Below are 21,225 nucleotides of genomic sequence, written 5' to 3'. Positions count from 1 at the left end.
TTATAATAATGCCATATAATAATTAATGGCAGTCAATGGAATGCTAACGGTGGGTGAGGGCTTGTTAGCATCAAAATGGTGCCTTAGGAGCTACGCGTTGCGGGGAGAGGCTTACCCCCTTCGCTACTGCACATGTGCGACTGCCAACAAAGATGTTACAGAAGTTGAGAGGTCTCATTCTGTAGCTAAGACAGAGACCTCACACAGGGTGAAAAGAGGATCTGCAGCAATGGGCAGTACAACAAAAATATGGTGCTTTTTGAAAATTAAACCATGTAAACCTATTCTGATACAATCTCAAATTACAATTATGAACTTGAAAATGAGCATAATATGGCCACTTTAACGTTGAATCGACGAAAGAGTTTGAAAGCGACATCCAAGTAACAGTTTTTCAAGTAAAAGTTTTTTTCTGAACCACTAAAGAAGTAATTGGTGCAACCTAGTGCACGTTTGCACAACTCGGCAAGTTAGCTAACTTAGTAACGTTACAATTCAAACAGCATGACAAACAGTTTGCAAACCAGAAAGATTAATAAAATAACAGAACAACATTACCTCGCGTGGAAGACACAAATGTAGCGGTGTCCTGCAGCAAATAAATTATGTCAGCAGCAAGAAACACGCACAGCAGCAGTGCCGGGGGTCATTCCGAGCTTCGCCGTTATTCCAGTGCCGTGTGCAAACAGGTGGAACCTGTCATGTCTTCTCTGTCCAGCGCTGCGGGACCTTATTGGCGCTGGGTGCTCAAAGACGAGGTCCAGATTAACTGTTCACTGAGCAGAATTCCCAAACAGTGAGTTTAAGTCTGCAACTAAGGACTATTTTTTATTTTCAGGTCTAAAACATCATAACGTTTCCTAGAGTCCAAAGTGATAGTCCAATAAAACAAACAAATATTAAATTCACATTTAGACAAGGAAAAGCAACACATTCTCACATTTGATAAGCTGTAACATAAAATGATTGTTATTTTTACTTGTAAGTACTTACAGTTATCAAAATAGATTTGATATGACTATGACTATCATTAAATCTTTATGCTTTGGGGATTAAGAATTATTGGTATTATTATTGGCATTCTTTAGTTTGCTTGGGCACAGTATGATGATTTTTTTAAACATCAAAATTGAAAAACCAGGACTTAATAATAATAAGTCAATTGAACAAACTGGAATCATATTACCAATACTTAAACTTTCCCACACATTTAAGTGTACTCAAAACAACTCACTTATTACTTCAACAATTCATTTTTTGAGTTAGGTTAAATTCATGTGAATGAGTCACTCCAACTTCTTGGGAGGTTTAAGTTATGTTAAATTACTTCTTTTATTAAGATGGGCTGTTTTGTGTTTTACAGGTTTTACAGTGTAGCTCACCTGGTTCAGCGTGCGCCCAATGTGCAGAGGGTCAGTCCTTGCTGCAGCAGGTTCAATTCCAACCTGCGCCTTTGCTGCAATATCATTCCCCTCTCTCCCCCTTGTTTTCAGCTGTCCTATGTAATAAAGGCCTAAAATGAACGAATAAAAAAAAGAAAAAATACTTTCCTACTATTGTCGCTCTTATCCTATGTCATCTTACAGCGCCGCAGTTGAGCAGTTGCTCTGTCCAGTGCGTACCATTTAGACCAGGCCCCCCAGGAAGTGCACCGGGCTTTGAAGCAAATTGAACTTAGTGGCCAAACAGTGGAATTGCAACTCCTGGGCCTTCACATGATGTCTTCTGGCACAAAAATATTTTTTTCCCATAGATTTACATGGCAAAAAAGACAACTGTAAATCAGTGGATCATTTCTTTTGAGTGTCACAACCCCCGCTATTTCGTTTTACTATCAGAATTGTATCCATTGGGTACAATAGCGTGACCGACATTACAGAAGCTGTGCCGATCATCTGGGTAATTTTTTGACACCATAATGCCTTAATGGTGCCACTGAGCAACTATCTAGGAATGAACGGGGCACTGCCTCGAACGCTGTATCCAGGTCTTATATCCATGATATAGACCCTAAAGGGTGCCCTGTGTGTCGGTATCTGACGCTATTGCTTATTGCTCCCTACTCTTTGTAGAACACTAATATTTCCCAAATTGTCAAACTATTCCCATATATTATATATTTCTGTCATGTTTGTCGCCATTATGATAGCCATCACAGAACACCTTTGGGGGGATATTTGCAGACTTTTTCCACCATAATACTAATTGTTTTTCCAATGTTAATACATCTCAAGATTAAAGAAATAGCTGCAGTTCAGATTTTGGTTAAATAACTGAAAATGCTTTGAAAGTGGATAATCTAACTACAGACATTTGTGGAGTATTTTAAAGTTTGGGAACAATATGCTTGATGCATCTTAAACAGAGCAAAAATAACCTAAAATTCACTTACTTTTTAAAAATCTGTACTAGTACAGTGCCCGTTGAAAATGTGCCTGTTTGGAATGGGAGATTGCTTGGCCTGTGGTATTGCTGCTTGTAGAATTCTTCAAAACCAAATTGTACCCCCAAAAATTACTTACAGAAGGACCCCAAACCACTTAATATGCACCTCCACTGTATAGCCTACTATTCAATTCAATTTTATTTATAGTATCAAATCATAACAAGATTTATCTCAGGACACTTTACAGATAGAGTAAGTCTAGACCACACTCTATAATTTACAAAGACCCAACAATTCCAGTAATTCCCTAATGACTTACAGTGTAGGCTACGTCTACATCAGAGGAACACATTGTACTACTGTATTTACCTGACAGAGAACGGGGCAGATTCAGAATGTAATCATAATATATCACAATGACACTGTAACACCTCCACGCCCCCGCTGTTGTGGCGTCTGCGTGTGATGTGCAGGTTACCTTCCCCCCAAACACGGACACATATACATACATACATACAGATACGTCTCGCTTTATTAGATAGATAGCCTGCCTATAAGTGGAATCACGCTCTGTCTGCCACTTGTTGTTTGTAGCTGGTTGTGCTTTGCATGTGTGGGATTCTGAAACGTCCTTAAATTCAGGAATTGTCATTTCTTTATTCAAAGCCAAAGACAGTCCAAAGTAGTGCTACTTTGCACATTTTTGTGGGTCTGAGGTGTATTTCACATTTTAGCTGCCAAAGCTCCGCTGCTTTCTTCGACCCTCTCTGTGTCTGGTCCTGCGCTCACTCAGTGTGCAGTGTGAGAGGGGGGAGTGGCCAGCAGCAAAAGCCAATGTGTGCTTCTTTTACCGATACATATTTAACGACATATTTTGCATTTCTAATCCTAACAACGTCAAACTTGGCACTGGAATTACTCGTGCCCGTATCAAGACACCTGTCAAGTTTGAAATCCATCGGGCTAATGGTTCGAGAGATATGCACATAGCAGACACACAGACATTCCTGCAATTTATAGATAGATGATATGGTGGAAAAAAGCTGAAATGTGTATTGTAACAGAAATTGCAAGATTAATATTTAAATAAATTAGCCCAGTACTTATTTTGAAGGGTTTAGTACTAGCCCAGTTTACTGTGAGTTCCAGCTGCTATCAGCTAACCATGCAGCCAGCAGCTGTAGTCGAACCAGCCAGCCAACTATCCAATGTTCAGCACACCAAATGATTAAGGGCATAGGATAAGGATAAAGATTTGCCAGATTCATCTGAAGCTCCCGTTAATCTGCTGTTGACATTGCAGTTTGGATTGCATTAGCATTATTACAGTGTGTATCAGCTGGTTACAGGAAGTGGAGGTCTCCGCATATGTAGCAGTGGTGGTACTGCTAAAGGATGAAGTACACAAATTGCCCTTCTGGGACAAAGAATAAACTGAACTGAACTGAACTGAGAAAGGCTAACGGAGACTTAGCTATAGTAACTCAACCTTAAAAGTGGATTAAATGCTTGGCAGGGAGGGACTGTAGAGTATATTTAAATGAGGTAACTGAGTTGTTATGAAAATATGCAGGATTTCTAACTTCCATAATGAATATCTTGGCAAATGGTCAGGATGTTGCTTCCAATACAGTCACAGAAACGTGTGCACTGGCCACCTTGAGTTGTTTGTAGATTGATAGCAGGTTGGACTACCCATTGGATCTTCATTAATGTATGCATTGACTCTTCTCTACCTACAGCCACTCTCTCTTCTCTCTCTAAGTCTAAAAAACTTAATTTTAGGTGCTGAGTTTTACTTTTAATTATGGAGACGTGGATGGGTGATGTTTCTGTAGCCTGACACAGTGAGTCATGGGAGGCCACAATGATCCCAATATTTGATTTCACCCATATGACTGCAACATCCATCTAAACATTGTATGCATCTCTGTAAACATTTTACAGAGATGCTAAATAGTAAGAGGAATAGGTAATCAGTGCACTGATTAGTACCAATTTCTTATTTTTTTCTGGAGTCATAATGGCTGCATGTCCAACCCTGATCAGTTATTTAAACTTTCTAACCTTAGGCTTAAAACCAAATCTTAATCCTAAAATATAATGTTTTTACTTGTTTGTGAGTACTGGATTAAAATATGTGAGTCCCCACAACAAGCATTACATTAAGTTCTACTTTTTGGGTTTAGGAGAAATGTATTTACAGTATTTGACCATTTAGACAAAAATAAATATAATCATTAAACCCTAATATAATGGAAAGGTGATTAATAGCACTCAGGCTTGCAACATCATCAGTTACGCAACATATAAATCATTGATTGCACTGCCACGGCTGAAAGATTAGCTGATTCACAATGATACAATTTCAATTAGACTTGATCTTGCTTCACAGCACTTTGAAAACACAATTGTCTTCAAAGGGAAGAGTTATATTCTTTTATAAGTATAATTTGTTATGTTTACTGTGATTTAAATGACCGCCTGAAATAGGTAGAAACTCACTTTCAAATGGGGTTTTTGTGTTTGTCTCCATGAGTGCATCCGCTGTGTGTATATTTCAAATGTCATGTTGTGATTTTTCCAAGGCTATGAAGTCGTTTATCAAATTACTCCATACCTATGGATGGAGAGACTGGATATATGGTGTCTATTTGATAAAGAGAGACCTTTGACAAAAGAGCCAGTAGAGCTGAAGCTCTGTGGGTGTACACTGCATAAAGCTCATCCTGAGAGACCAACCTCTAGTTGGAATTTCAAGCAGTCTGCCAGCAGTGCCATTGCTGCTGGAGCACTGACGAGATGGGAGCTTTTTCAGGTCACTTACATATTCAATGTAAGGGATGCAGATTGGGCAGTTCTTGTTTGTAGTGAATATCAAACAGTAGTCATAAACCTATTCTCTTCAACTGAACACAATAAAGAAGCACGACAAACTGGCAAGGTACTCAGTTTTCTGATTAAGAAAAAGAAAATATAGTTCTTTGTCAAATGTAATTGCAGAGTAGGCACTTAGAGCTGTCATTTCAATTGATTAAAACAAAAAAAAATTACTTTTACTTACACACGCAGCAATTAGAACACTTTGTCCTCGTTTCCAAAACATAGAGTAATTGCATCATCCAAATCACAAAACATGTGATGTGCTGGAAGTGTAATTGGAAATCACAATTACAAACATTGATAAAAATTTAATTATTTGAACTTGGCTATATTGGATAGAATGACTGAAATGAGACTGGAACTAACAAACACTATCAATCAGTCAACCAACTATTCTTCTGTAGAGGCAATTTGTATCTAAGATCTGAAACCTATAAATGATCCTTGCTATTTAGATTCAAATACATGTCATTACCTCATCATTTGACCAGCTAGCATTCGTGGTATCATTGTAGTTTGACAGAGTTGCATGTGCACTCACTGGGTGTATTGTAGGTACAGTGAGGTGAGAACACCTAAAAAGATGCTGAGGGCTAAGATGAGCATGTTAGCCACGCAGATAGAGAACCCAGACGTCTGAGAAAAAAACAGTGGCTTGCGTAAACAGTGGAGTTACGCACAGGAATTATATGTCAGGTGTGCACTGCTCACAGAGAGCTGGTATGTGCACACTCAAAGCCTGCAGGCCCTTCCCTAACTTGCTTTCTGCTAAACAAGAAGATGAGAACGATTGAACAGCTTTTAAACGAATCAATACTACTTGCTCTCTGCTACGATATCTTTGATTGGCTCGTTTGATAAAATTCTAGAAGAACCAGAAAGCATCACCTCTCCAACACCCCACAAAGCTGCGGTCACGGCTGGCTGTGGCTTATGAAATTGAGGTAATTTGTACATGCTTTGGGTGATTTTGGTGAATTTCTTTTTATTAGTACAGAGCATCGGAGTTATTATCGCCATTAGAGACAGCCTCCATAGCTTAGCTGGCTACCTTTTAAGTTAAAGGGATAGTTCGGATCATTTTAAGTGGGGTTTGTATGAGGTGGCCACTGTACACTACAGTAGATGGCAATCGGCATGCCCGCAGTTTAAAAAAACAGACTGGAGTCCCGATACAAAATCTAATCAATGTACTGCTGTGTACGGGGGCCAGCAATTATTTTAGCAACCTAAACAAAGGCCCACTTAAAAAAACTATACACAACAGCAACCATAGAACTACTGTATCCCTACACAGAAGTGCAAGTGTGCCGCACACTGTAATACACCACAGATCAGCTGTTTGGATCAGACTTTCAGCGGTTTCTGGAAGAGACAACAAATACAAGAACATTAAAAAGACTGTTTATGACAGCAATGCCGTTCAATGTGGAGACAAGAGTGTTTAGCTTAGTACTCCTGCCTGCTTCCCTTAACAGTTGACGTGCCAACCACCATCTGTAGGTATTACACTAAATGATAGTACCTCATTCAACCCCACTTCAAATTATCCAAACTATCCCTTTAAAACACTGTAATGTTTTTAGCTCCAAATGGAATGTAAATATCTATGGTTCTATCTTATGTGACCTTTTAGGGAGTATGTCAACTGTGTGCTCAACATTAAGAATATAAAATTAATTTAAAATTGGTACCAAATATTGTTTTACAGGCTCCTCTGTTTTAAGAACAATTTTGTGTGAAGGTTTGAAGCTATCCTACTGTATTGTTGACATGAAATCAAAATTGAGATATATTGTTGTATGCCGTTTGATACATTTTAAAATATGTCCATTACATATAAGACATTTACGAGAAATCTTGGTAGTCTGTAAGAATTACAGTGTAACCGATGCAGTTTACTGTAATAGGATGGTCGACATGAGAGAGATTTGGAGATGACTTTTGGATTAAGCTTCCCCAGCAATTGCCAATAATGTTAATTTCCATACATTATGTACAGCTCAATTAACAACTGTGTTCCCTTGTGAGTGGCTGTCTAGGAAAATCATGCTGGTACTGTCTGGTGTCCAAAATGTAAACATATGTAATGTAAATTTAAATAGCCTACTTTGACAGCCATATGCTATTGAATTTTATTCTACTTGTTTAAAATGTGTTTTTTAAGCTTAGCTGTGGTAATGTTGATAGAATATGTGAAGATTATATATGCTTCCTCTAGGAAATATTATTAGGAAACACTCAATTAACTTTCACTGTTATGCAGATGACACCCAATTATACCTATCAATCAAGCCAGACGAAACCAGTCAGTTAGCTAAACTTCAAGCATGCATTAAAGATAAAATCATGGATGACCTACAATTTTCTGATGTTGAACTCAGACAAAACTGAGATTATTGTGCTGGGCCCTAAACACCTCCAAACCTCATTATCTAAAGATATAGCTACTCTAGATGGCATTGCCCTGGCCTCCAGCAATACTGTCAGAAATCTAGGAGTTATTTTTGGTCAGGATATATTCTTTAACGCCCACTTAAAACAAACCTCAACAGCCTTTTTTCACCTTCGTAACATTGCCAAAATTAGGCACATCCTGTCTCAAAACGATGCTGAAAAACTAGTACATGCACTTGTTACTTCCAGGCTGGACTATTAGAAGTCCTTACTATCAGGTTGCTCAAATAAGTCCCTTAAGACTCTCCAGCTGATCCAGAATGCTGCAGCGCGTGTTCTGACAAGAACTAAGAAAAGAGATCATATTTATCCTGTATTACCTTCTCTGCATTGGCTTCCTGTAAAATCCAGGATTGAATTTAAAATCCTTCTCCTGACCTACAAAGCTTTAAATGGTCAAGCACCATCATATCTTGAAGAGCACATAGTACCTTATTGTCCCACTAGAGCACTGCTCTCCCAGAATGCAGAGTTACTTGTGGTTCCTAGAGTCTCTAAAAGTAGAATGGGAGCCAGAGCCTTCAGCTATCAGGCTCCTCTCCTGTGGAACCAGCTCCCAGTCTGGGTTCAGGAGGCAAACACCATCACCACATTTAAGAGTAAACTTAAAACTCTCCTCTTTGATAAAGCTTATAGTTAGGGAGTGAGGAGTTGCATCATTCATCTAGACTGGCGGGGCAGGGTGTATAGCTTCAGACATGGCACCCTTTCTCTTCTCTGCTTCTCTTCATAGTCGTCAGATTCATCTACCAACCCTTATAGAACTGGATCAGGTTTGCCTTGCACCAGCTCTTAATTATGCTGTTATAGTTTTAGACTGTAACTAACTAGACCTAGTTTTAGGGACTTCCTTTGACACACTGAGCTCCTCTCTCCTCTCTCTTTCCATCTGTGTGCATCCATGTCCCAGAAATGCTTGTTACTAACTTAGCTCTGGGAAGCTTATTTCCCGGATTCCTTATGTTTTTTCGCCCAGCAGTTTTCCTTGGATTAGGGTGGCACCTAAATCATGGTTGCAGCTGTCGCCGTGGTTCTGCTCTGCGCCCTGCTATGCCCTGCAGTGCCCTGCTACGTCCTGCTATGCCCTGAAGTGCCCTGCTACACCCTGTAATGGCCTGCAGTGCCCTGCTACTGCTCCATGAACTACTACAACTACTATTTCTAGTCATAGTTCCATTATCTTTATTGTGACTATTATTGCCACTGTTCATAACACCCACAACTGGCACCATCAGAAACCGCCTACCAAGAGCCTGGGTCTGTCCGAGGTTTCTTCCTAAAAGGAAGTTTTCCTCACCGCCCAAGGTTTCTCCCTAAAAGGTAGTTTTTCCTCGCCACTGTCGCACTAAATGCTTGCACTTGGGGGAATTACTGGAATTGTTGGGTCTTTGTAAATTATAGAGTGTGGTGTAGACCTACTCTATCTGTAAAGTGTCTTGAGATAACTCTTGTTATGATTTGATACTATAAATAAAATTAAATTGAATTAAACAAATATGTGTTGAAACATAATTATTTACAAAATGTGTGGTTGGAGGTACCTCTCTTTACATTTACCCCTTTTTCACTGCATTGAGAAATAAATACACCAACTAGAGGAACCGCAAAGACAGCAAAGGTAATATTAAATGAAACATAGTGGTCAGATACAACACCAATTGCAGCATCACACTTCGAGAAGCTCTGTGTTCTGCCTTCTAATTTGTAAAAAAATAACTAGACAATCCCTTGAAATATTTGTGCACAGAGTTCCAAGTTGTTATAAAGAAAGGCCAGACACAAAAACCCAGCTTCTGTCACTATGTGCATACTGGCATAAGGATGACAGAGAGAAGAACAAAGCCTGCACCCCCTACAAACCATTATTTAGCTTGGCGTGTTATGAATCTATTACAAATCCTTTTATAGCATGCTCAAGAAGAATAGCCTTACGTGATAATGCGCTGAAAGGCTATCGCGCTGCAGCAGATGCCCAGCTTCAGTGTGGGAGTGCGGCCCTTGACAAGGCTTCCACAAGCTGGGTTCATTGACATCAATGTTCTGGGGACAGCCATGGAATCAGAGCTGTATAGCTGCTTCTTCGCTGGCCTCCTTGTGGCACTGCTATCCAGGGGCCATTCATCTGCAAGGTTAAGACAATACACAAGCAATCCAAGGGAGCATCCAGGGAAGGGCAAAAAAATGTGACTGTAAACCTGTAGAGAAATGCAATCCAAGACGAATATTGTGTTGTCCAGGGAATATTCTCTGACACCATCAGAGAAAACAAGCGGTAGTTGCCAGTGGTGGAAAGTAACTAAGTAGATGACATTCAAGTATTTAACTTTTGTGCCGTTTTAGGATACCTGCATGGGTTTTCCCATTTTATGTTATTTTATACTTCTACTCCACTACATTTTAGAGTGACATGAATCACTTTTTACTGCACCACATTTGTTTCAGAGTTGTTACTATGCATTTATTTGTGGATTAAGGTTTTACATAAAAAACATTATAATTGTAGAGAGTGTAATGCATTGGTATTGTTAAAATGACCCAGCTGTATGTAGTGTAAATTCTCCACCTCGACCAGCTGAAACATTAAAATGCCACTGACATATTAATGCATCTGTAATAATAATCCATGAATATAATGAATACAAGACTCTGAAAGGGAGCCATTACTAGCCTATTATTTAGATGAGGAAACAGAAGCATTTCCTCAAACTATTAAGGAATATTATATTGTATATTATATATTCAGTTTGTCTAAAAATTCAAAATCACTCAATTTGGAGATACATGGTTTTCAATCGAAAGAGAGGATAACTGAATGCATTTTGCTAATATTTCTGTACTTTCAGGATAGCGGAACCTTAACTTGTAGCTTCATTGATATAACTATTTTATTAAAATAAAGGATCTACATATTCTATTAAATGTACATCAGTTATACCAAGTTTAAAGTCATACAGTATTTGAAAAGTAGTGTAGGGAAGCTAGAGACTACTTTTCAAATGTTACTCTTATTCTACTGCCATTGCACCAGTGTTGCTTCAAAGTACGGTGCAAAAAAACAGGCACTGGTCCTTTACATTGATATTGCACAGTTTTATTTCATTTAATATAGTTTAAATAGTTGTTCAGAGGGCTCAAGATTCAAGTCATCATCTCTAAAGCACTCACCGTAGTGTTTAGTGATTGGCCCAGCTTGCGGTGGCCAGGCTCAGTCAGTTATTCTAAAATCTTGCTGTGAAAACTGAGATTGCTAAAATTTAGATTGGCTTTGCAAGGCTATTTAGCATTTGTGTGAAATGGAATTGGTGAAATGGAATTGGTGACGTGTCAGCTACGACAGCTCGTCGACATCCAGAGCCTACAGGCGCTAGGGGGAAGCGAGACGACCACCATTCAACCCGAAAAAAAGTCATATAACCATTCCAATGACTCCAAAGCTGTTCAGTTAAGGTAAATTATGCTAAAATAAAAAATCTGCATAGTTCCCCTGTAAGTGGGAGATTTTTGAATTCAGGGTTTTCATTGTGCAGTATTACTAGTTTTACTATTTATAGTTTTACTTCAGAAAAAGAGTTTTGAGTAGCCTACTTCTTCTACCACTGTCAATACCAACATTCCCAGAAATGGTGAAAAGTAAAGCAAGACAGCTTTTGCCTAAGGCCCCCAAATCACTAAATCCGCCCCTGATCTGAGGTAATTTATTTGTGCATCCATCTCCTCTTCCTTTTTTGTCTTGCTTTTCAGTCTTGCTTACTTCAGATAGTGTGCAATTTTCACACTCATATTCATCATGTTCATTATTGGCCCACCCACTCCTGTATCAATAACTGGGTTAAAGCTACAGATGCCCGGAACGAAACTTTGCAGAATCATAAAGCCTGATGTGGTAATGCTGATGAATTTGACGAATTCACGTCAAAATCAGAAGAGAAATTTGCTGCTATAGAATCCCTGAAACGGTCACCCCAAGTCAAATCAGACAGGTGGGATAATATTTAAGATAAGTGAGCAAAATAACCTGCAGGATATGCTGGAGACATTCCATTCATGAAGGGGGGGGGGGGGGGGGGGGCGTGGGATCCAAAAGTGGGTTCATGAAAAACAATCAAAGATTTGCATACAATTAAAATTGAAAAGGGTTGATCATGTGAACTAGCTGTCACATTGGCTGGCTGAAAAGAGCTGAATTGCTTGAATGTGTGTGTGTGTGTGTGTGTGTGTGTGTGTGTGTGGGGGGGGGGTTGCTGTTAGTGTGTGATGTGGCAGGCATGAGACTGAGGATGGTGAATTGTGTGTGTGTGTGTGTGTGTGTGTGTGTGTGTGTGTGTGTGTATGTGTAACACACAGAGAGAGAGGGAGAGAGACAGAGAGAACGAGAGAGAGGGAGATAGAGAGAGAGAGAAAAAGAATGACAGAGAGAGAGAGCGAGAAGGAGAGTGGGAGAGGCAGGTGGAAAGGGGGAGGGGTCTGGGGTGGTCCAGACAGTCGTTCCTTGTGTACCTCACACACTCTGCGCATCATTTAAGGGGAGCCCGGCTGTCGCTTTCCTCACCGCCTGGCTGCTTCATAATAACACAACCGCATCAACGTTACGCCACCACTTTTTCTATCTTTCTCTCTGCGTCTGACGCCAATTAACCATTCAGAGTCGCCCCACCGTTATATGGAAAATACAGGTCTCCTAGGCGCATTTATTCTCTCCTACCCGAGAGGAAGCGCACGGAGGAAAAACATTTGAGGACTAAAGGAAACCAGCCGTGATTCATGGACGTACAGCGCATCATGAGAATGCTACAACTACCAACAAGGTATAACGTAGTTAGTGCGAATTTACACCATAAGTGTACTGTGCTTCATGAAATTGCATGATTTAAAGAGGATTTAGTGATTATTTTGAACACTTGGTGGGATGCGTTCAGAGTATGTTGTTGTGTTATCGCAGCGTTGGTGAGGATGTCTGCATCGCGGAAAATCTCTGTCAGAAAGCCTAACCTGTTCCCGCTGCAGTACAGTGGGCTTTTTCATTCGAAATGTCTATGAGGAGAAAGCAGTAACGTTGTCTTTGAGCATAAGTCGTCAGAGTTTCTGTCGGTGGCCATAGAAGTCAGTATTTTGTATTGCTAGAGTAGCCTATAAAGCAAACCATCAACACTGTCAGCGCCTTCACACGAACAGAGTGGGAGGAAAATAGATTTTCATCCGCTTTTATGAAACAATTCTGGGATTTAATTTTAGTTTTTCTTTCTCAGATGTTATTTTTAGAGTGGCCTTCACACTGTGCTTTGGAGTCAGAAGAGATACCCTGATGCATCATTTCTTTTTCGGACCTTAGAAGTCTCGTGCATGGCTCCTGAAGTGATGATGGTGAGCCTTTATTTTACTTACACCATCAAAGCGCCCTGCATTAAGGCCCTAGTATGTGATGCTACAGTATTATTTCAAAAATCTAATCCTGCATGGGACAGGTTTTCTAAGTGATTATCTAATTCTTCACTTGCTGCATTATTTCCCCTTGACATGACATTGGCAGTGAAGCTTTAAACTATTGTTTACATTTCTGGGCTGCCCCCCCATTCCACTTGATGAACAAGTGAAATAAAGCACAATGCTTAGACTCTCCAATCTGGAATCTTAAAATAGAGGCAGACAGAGTAGACAGAGAGCCAGAGTGGATGTATAGGATCTACTGCAGTCTGCTATTACAGTCTGTAGTATAGTGTAATTGGTAAAGTATATGGTGTCCCAAACAATGAGTATATAGTACGTTTTGGTGCATTTTGAACTCAAAAAAGCATGCTACAGACATTTAACCAGAATAGTTCTTTTAATATTCAGGTAAAAGCTATTTTTAAATATTGGTACAAAAAAAAAAGAAGTGTTTTACCATTTTTAGATATAGCCTAGGATGTGGGCTCTTAGAATGTTGTACATGTTTTTGTCAGTCAGTGTAAGTTAATTGGATACAAACCAAAAGTGAAAGGGCTAAGAACTCTTTATTTTAATTTTCAAAAATTAGGCCGTAGCACCGGAAGGAGAAACGGAAGCCAAATTAAATGATTAAATAATCCTGTCTCGTGGCTACAGTATTCTTTAATAAAGACTGTTTGTTCTTTTCTTATTGAGGGTATTGTAAATCGTCAACCCTGCCTTCAACGTAAGCACCAAAGTGATTAAAAATCTAGCATTTAGTCCCTAGAATCATAAATGAATTATAGCCTGTATTTTAAACCCACTGATGACTCACCCTCCATTCTAAAATCAATCACAATACAAGATGTCCCATCGTTAATTGGTATATTCAGATTAGATTTTATTGAAAAGTTATCCTCTCTCCACTGTACTGTGTCTAATTGTAGTGTCAAATGTGTAACAATCAATCATCATTTTAGGGCATCAAGTCATCTTGTCTGGGTAGAAACAGCTAGAAAGATATTTACAGAACTGTTAGACCTAAAAAAAAAGAAAAATGGATAACATAACAAATACAATCATTTTAAAGAATAAAAAGACAAAACATGATTTGTTCACAGAGAGATCCTGGCATGGACCGCTGTGTCTAAATGAAGTGGTTCAGCCATGCAATGTTCCTGGAAGGCAGTGATTCTGCTGGCCTTGGCCTCCATTGCCATCCAGTACACGGCCATCCGGACACTCACCTCCAAGCCTTTCCAGCTGTGCCCGTTGCCCAGCCCCCAGAACTGTGGTCTGGGGGGCCAGGAGACAGAACCTCCCTTTGAGCGGGGAGCAGCAGGCGGTGGAAGCTGCGATGACTACCCTTACTTTACCATCAATGCCACACGTAAAACGCACATCCTGGTCCTGGCCACCACCCGTAGCGGCTCCTCCTTTGTTGGCCAGCTGCTCAACCAGCACCAGGATGTATTCTACCTGTTTGAGCCTCTTTATCATGTTCAGACCACACTGATTCCACGTTTGTCACACAGCCGCAATGCTGCAGACCGGCGTGTGATGCTGGGCGCCAGCCGAGACCTCCTGCGTAGCCTGTACGGTTGCGACCTCTATTTCCTGGAGAGCTATATCAAACCGACGCCCACAAACCACAGCACAGATAAACTGTTCCGTCGTGGTGCCAGCCGAGCGTTGTGTCAGCAACCTGTATGTGATGCCTTTGGTCCTGCTGACATGAATGTTGAAGAAGGGGACTGTGTTAAGAAATGTGCGGCTCTGAACATGACCTTAGCAACGGAGGCATGCCGCGAGAAACGGCACGTGGCAATCAAAATTGTTCGAGTGCCAGAGATTGGAGATCTACGCGCATTGGTGGAAGACCCGCGGCTGAATATCAAAGTGATTCAACTCGTCAGAGACCCGCGTGGTATCCTGTCATCACGGATTGAGACATTCAGGGATACGTATCGTCTGTGGCGTATTTGGAGGGCCACAGGGCGAAGGCCCTATAATCTAGACTTGAGTCAGCTTACAGTTGTATGTGAAGACTTTCTCAGTTCTGTTTCGACTGGTCTCAATCATCCCTATTGGCTGAAAGGGAAGTACATGTTGGTTCGCTATGAGGATTTGGCTAGGAATCCGCTTCTCAAGACAAAGGAGATCTATGACTATCTGGGGCTGCCTATGGATAAAAACGTGGAAGACTGGATACATGCAAACACTCGGGGCAGCAATGAGCCCTCAGCAAAACATAAGTTTGGTACAGTGAGGGACTCAGCAGCTAACGCAGAGAGTTGGCGTTTGAAACTGTCTTATGACATGGTAGAATACACACAGACTGTTTGTCAAAAAGTACTTCACCAGCTGGGATACAAGGCTGTGAAATCAGTAGAGGAACTGAAAAATATGTCCCTCTCACTGGTACAGGACAAAACCTTCGTACCTTTTTTGTAACAAAGATAGTTCTAATGACTATTTTTGATATATTTATAATTGTTGCCTTATTATTTCCTTAGTTTGTTAGTTTTGTTTCTGTACTTTTGTTTCTTCAAATTTGCACTAAACTTTAAAGATTTTGAATGAACCAAGGGGACTATGGATGATTCCCCAATGTTACAGAACAGCACACTTTCATCAAAGTAATTAAACAAGCTAATTTACAAATGTCTCATTTAGTTTTTCCATGGCTAGAACTAAGACAAGACATTGTATGCAAGCCATTGTTTCAACAAAAGTAAAATGTTTCCCTTCAAAAACATGAATTGGGAGGGCTTTTGGTAAAGCAGACATGTTTTTTTTAGTGTGATGGCAAATTTGGACTGTACAAGCCCTACTGTGCAATAAATAGTGAATGTCGCAGTCAACCTGTACCACTGTGCCATTTCTGTCCATGTGGGAAGAGAAGAGATGCTTCTGACAGATCCAACGCTTGCAATGGATAATTGCAGACAATTAATAGGCTCTCAAGTTAAAGGGACAGTTTCCCACTTGAGGTCACGAGTGTTTCATCAGAGGATTTACAACCATCTGTCCATCTGTGATAGACACACACAATAATGAGAGATAATGTCAAAATCTTCATTACTGTATTAAGATAATACAGTAAAACATTTCCAGATGACTACAGCATCAAAAACATGGCTGTATTCAATACGTCCGTCCTATTTTAAGTAGACACTGAAGCTTCCTGAAAAGGAACTGTATTTGTTTTTTTTTTGTAGAGTTCATTTATGCAAAATATTCTACAGTGTGAAATTGACAAATGGCCTTTTCTGTCTTCAATTAAAAATGTTTATGCTACAGTACTGTTGTCCATTGATGGTAGGACATTAACTCATCAATTAAACAGTGAAGGATTTCCTTGCTTTTAGGTCACCTTATACGTCGGGAAGGTATAAACAAACAGAAAACATCGCAGAACAAAAATGCATGCATTCTCTCTCACATTCAATAACACATCTTCTAACAGTTAATGTTGGCTCTACTATGTTAATCCTCCACATGAAAGATGCATAACTGAGGAAGATACAGTGTGTCTTTGGAGAACTGATTTAGCACTGCAGATTCCCATTTCTCCAGGATGAGTGGATAGCTTATACTGTACAACACAAACATGTTCACAAAGAATACCCACATTAGATCACATATAAAAGTAATGACTTTCCATAATCTGGGACAAATCCTCTGATCATCGTAGTGGCAGTTGGCTTGCTGTTTCAACGATGTAATAGTAAAGGATAGAAGGTCATGGCTGAAAAATAGTACACCACAAGTCATGTAAAGTAATGTGTCCTTTTTTTTGTCCTACTTCTTAAAATAATGCTGAACGCACTGAACAGTTGCCAAAGCACTGGACACAATGTTATTTCCTTTTATTTCTGAACAGAAACAGGCTTTGTGTTTTTTGTATAATTCACATAACATTCCTGAACCCAAGCACAAATTAACCATATAATAAGCTGTTTGATATTGATGGACTCTTGAACCATTATTGCTGCAAAAATAGGTATCGATTTGAGACCCCCGACTGGCACAAACAGCAATGTTCTGGTAAAAATTCCCGCAGTTGCTTTATATTTGATGGCATGTTTACCAGCTTATGCAGTGGTTAGTTTGTCTTCCTGTTGTGCATAATGCGGGGATGTGCACTGTACAGCGTTTACAAATCTCTTTATGTTACTGTAGAAGCTTAAATTGAATGCCGGTTTGCATTATGTAGCACAGAAACTGTCACGGATATGCAAAACACACAGCTGTACGTATTAAATGCAGAGTGAAAATGCAGGGTAAAAACACCTTTTAGAGTGATATGCAATGAGCACTTGTTTACCCATAAGATATAAACCCTGTGAATAGAGCATCACACAACCGGGCTCATCAGTATTGGCTACCGGATGTCCATTGAGATGCAGAGCACAAACCTTTGATCCTCCTCTGTGCCGAGGCTGGAGGCAAACTCTCTCTCCTTCTCCCTCTGCCTGTGCTTTCTCCATCATCCACCTCTTCCTTTCTTACTGAGATCTCAGGGGATTGTTGCTTTGTTTCAGTGCTCAGTCTCTGTTTTTTACGTTACCTCTGAATCTTTTGTATGTGCTTGGCATACTTTTAATTTCAAAACTGAAAAATGCTGCAAAGCTGGGCATGTTTACATGCCTATAATTTGTTAGAGCAATTAAAGGAATAATTCTACATTTTGGGACATATGCTTGTTCACTTTCTGGCTGAGAGTTAGTTGAGAAGATTGATACCACTCTCATGTCTTTACAATAAATATGAAGCTACAGTTAGTAGACGATTAGCTTACAGGTAGCACACAGACTGGAAATGGAGGGAAACAGCTATCCTGACTCTGTCTGGCGGTGACAAAATCCACCTATCAGCACTTATAAAGCTCACTTTTTAACACATATCTTATCTGTTTATTCTGTACAAAAACAGGATAAATGATGTGTAAAAGTGTTAGTTCTGCATTTTATGGTGGTTAACGTGCCAGGCTATTGGCTAGCTTCCCCATTTCCAGTCTTTGTGCTACCTGTAAGCTAATTGGCTGCTGGCTGTAGCTTCATATTTACTGTACAGACATGAGAGTGGTATCAGTCATTTCATCTAACTCTCCGCCAGACAGTGAACAAGCATATGTCCCAAAAATGTCAAAGTATTTCTTTAATTTCTCAAAGAAATCATATGCACCCAGCGCTGTAGCATTTTTCAGTTTAACAAAAAAGGAAAAAGCAAAGGGAACATGGTCATGGAAAGCTTCCAAGCTTATGTATGACATTCTTTCAGTTTTTAACCTGTCCATGTGTCAGTAAATTTCTCTTTATGGGCTTTAATTGATTCACGAGTCTCAGCAGCTCCAGCTTCTGAAAGCTAAAGCTGGGTTGGGTTTTTGCTGTGTCATTTACATCTCATTTATTTATTGTAAAATAATGACAAGTAGCATCATTAGACAGTTCATCAATGGTCCTCCATTTGAGCGATATTCTAGCTGAACATGCCCCCTTTTGAACTGAAGCTCTCAATTAAATTCAACTTGGCTCCTTGTTCCCGGCACACAGTTTGCAGCCGGCTTCCCATGTCTCAGTGTGTCAGAGTTTCTCTGGGCTCTTGCTGAGCCCCCTCTTGTTGTTTATCAACATGGTCTCACGGCAGTTCGTGAAATTGTCACGTTATTTTTAATCTATTGATTTGTGTACACGGACACGGTCATCTCGTTTTTTTCCGTGGTGCTCAGCACGGAATGGGAAGCATCTATACGGAGGTTGGGTTTAGGAAAATAAGAACGGGGAAAGGATACGTCACACACCAGGACACGACCCGTGGTCTCTGGGGGACGCGCGACAACAACGGGACGGTTGTGTTTAGGAAAAGAACAATGGGGAAATAAAATGGCACACACGGGACACAATCCCCGGTCTCCCAGGTGAAAGTCCTGTATTGTTTGAGCCATCCACCACCCCGACCTAACTCCCTATGCGGATTTTCGGCTTTTCATACTACTCCCTACCATAGTCGAGCTGTGATCACGAAATATGCTGCCCATTGAAATACATTACATAAAAATTTGTCCTCACCACCACAAAAAAAACAACATAAACGTGTCCGTGTGCACGAATCGATGGATTAAATAAAGTGACCATTTCACGAACTGCCGTGAGACTGGGTTGTGTTTATTGAGTCCCAGGGCTGAACATATGGTTCACAAGCCACTGGAAGAAAGTACAGCAAATCCCTGTCCCTCCATGTTCCCTCTGCCTTTTTATTCTTATCCCCTCATAATGTGACCTTAATAATCTGACCCTGTGTGACTGCATGACAGAGCAGAAAGACATTTGCTTCTTTGTGGCCACGCTTTACTGAGCTGAGTTGAACATGGCCTGGTAGCTAAAGCTACTCGGTGTGCAAAAGCTGCAGAAAGCAAATATTCTTGAAGAGAGTACAGGAAAAAAGTGATCACTGTAAAAAAAGGAAGTGTGCTGTTGGCACATCTCACGTCTTGCTTTTGTCTTTGTTTGTGTGTGTGAGTCTGTGTGTGTTTGCAGGCGTTTCTGCTTAGGGGGATATAGTCTAGTTATGATGTGAAAAGTTCACTGAACTGTCATGAGCATTACGGCGCTTGAACATGTCATTGTCACTGTTGCTGAGGTAAAGAGTGTTATGCAAGCATTTCCATGTCCATATCCACGTATCGTCTTTGACCCCCTCAACACGTCATATCAGTGGATAGTTCGTGATGCCGTTTGACTGTGCATCTGAGCAGCCTGGATGATTTAATCAGTTGCTGCTGAGGTGACCCGCTGACGTTTTTTCCAGCACAGAGCTGTGAATGAGAGTTGAGCAGTGCAATCAAAACTATTCAAGTGATAATCATGAGATAATTTTGTTCGACTTTCCTTCACAGGTTGTCCAAGTTGTTATTTGATTGCTGGTAAAATGGCAGTGGGGGGTGAGCGAGCTGGGCTTTGCTAGAAGCAATATGAACCGCTTAATTAAAGCTGTCAGCAGGTCAGCGTAAGAGAGGCGTAGCAACCAGGTCATTATGTAGAGAACCAGAGCACCATGATAGGTTTAATGGGCAGAGCAGCTTTGAAATGGAATTTTCAGAAATTGAAATATTCTCTGTAATATGCACACTGGTACAGTTATCCTTCGGGGTTAAAAAAATGTGCGGTTGAAAAATCAAAACTTTAAGTCATATTTGTAACATTAGCTCATTCTAACACATATGCTTGGCAACTGGATACATTTAATTTGGCATGAAGCATGCTCCTGGAACATTTCAAAACCATCCTAACTTGTACGTATGTTAATTGTTGTTGTATGATAATTGAATACATTACTTTTCAAATGAACCTATTTTTTCATACTTAACATTTAAGATCTTAAAGGATGAAATCTCACAGCGAAGTTATTTTTAAATGAGAAGGGGGGGGGAAACTAAAAAAATGACAGTCTGTCCCTTAACTGCTAGGAGCTACAGCTGCAACTGGCAAGCATAGGTTTTTCTCGCTCCCACACACTCACTCACTCACTCACTCACTCACTCTCACACACACTCACACACACACACACACACACACACACACACACACACACACACACACACACAAACACATTCACACTGAGGGGCCATTGATGTTTAATCCCCCCGTGGAAATGTGGGTATATAGGTGAGTGAGAGGATGTGTGTGTGAGTGTGTATATGTACGCGCAGTGTCGGTCGGGCTGGTCAGTGCAGCTTACGTCACTGTGGTCAGCTGTGGCTCTCTCGCTTAGCTGCCGTTGTTCACATTCTCCCTTCGGCTGGCCTGAAAAGCTGAAATGAGATTAGCACACAAGCACACAAGCAAACAAGTATGAGCAGTGCACCAAAAATGAAGCTCTGAGAGGTCTGGGAATAGAAGCAACATCTCAATTTAGATTTTTTTTTAATTTTTTATTCACAGATACAGTATAACTCTTGCAAATATGAAATCTGTGCTGTGGATACATTGTGTAATATTCTCAGCACAACATTGACAGAGGCTGAACCTTGGCAACAATGTGGTATATGTTTATATGTCTGAACAAGGGCATAAATCCTGATCAAACTC

At 40.3% G+C, this 21,225-nt stretch overlaps 1 protein-coding gene across 1 annotated transcript; it reads left to right on the top strand.

Annotated features, from left to right (window-relative positions):
- Positions 1-14,299: 14,299 nt before the first annotated feature.
- chst1 (carbohydrate (keratan sulfate Gal-6) sulfotransferase 1) lies at positions 14,300-15,586 on the top strand. Its single transcript, XM_078256752.1, has one exon. The coding sequence runs from the start codon at positions 14,300-14,302 to the stop codon at positions 15,584-15,586; it is 1,287 nt and encodes a 428-aa protein (XP_078112878.1).
- The last annotated feature ends 5,639 nt before the right edge of the window (positions 15,587-21,225 follow it).

The sequence above is a fragment of the Sander vitreus genome, chromosome 1, assembly GCF_031162955.1.
Source record: "Sander vitreus isolate 19-12246 chromosome 1, sanVit1, whole genome shotgun sequence".
In the NCBI taxonomy this organism is placed as follows: Eukaryota; Metazoa; Chordata; class Actinopteri; order Perciformes; family Percidae; genus Sander; species Sander vitreus.
This window is presented reverse-complemented; position numbering and strand designations above follow the sequence as displayed.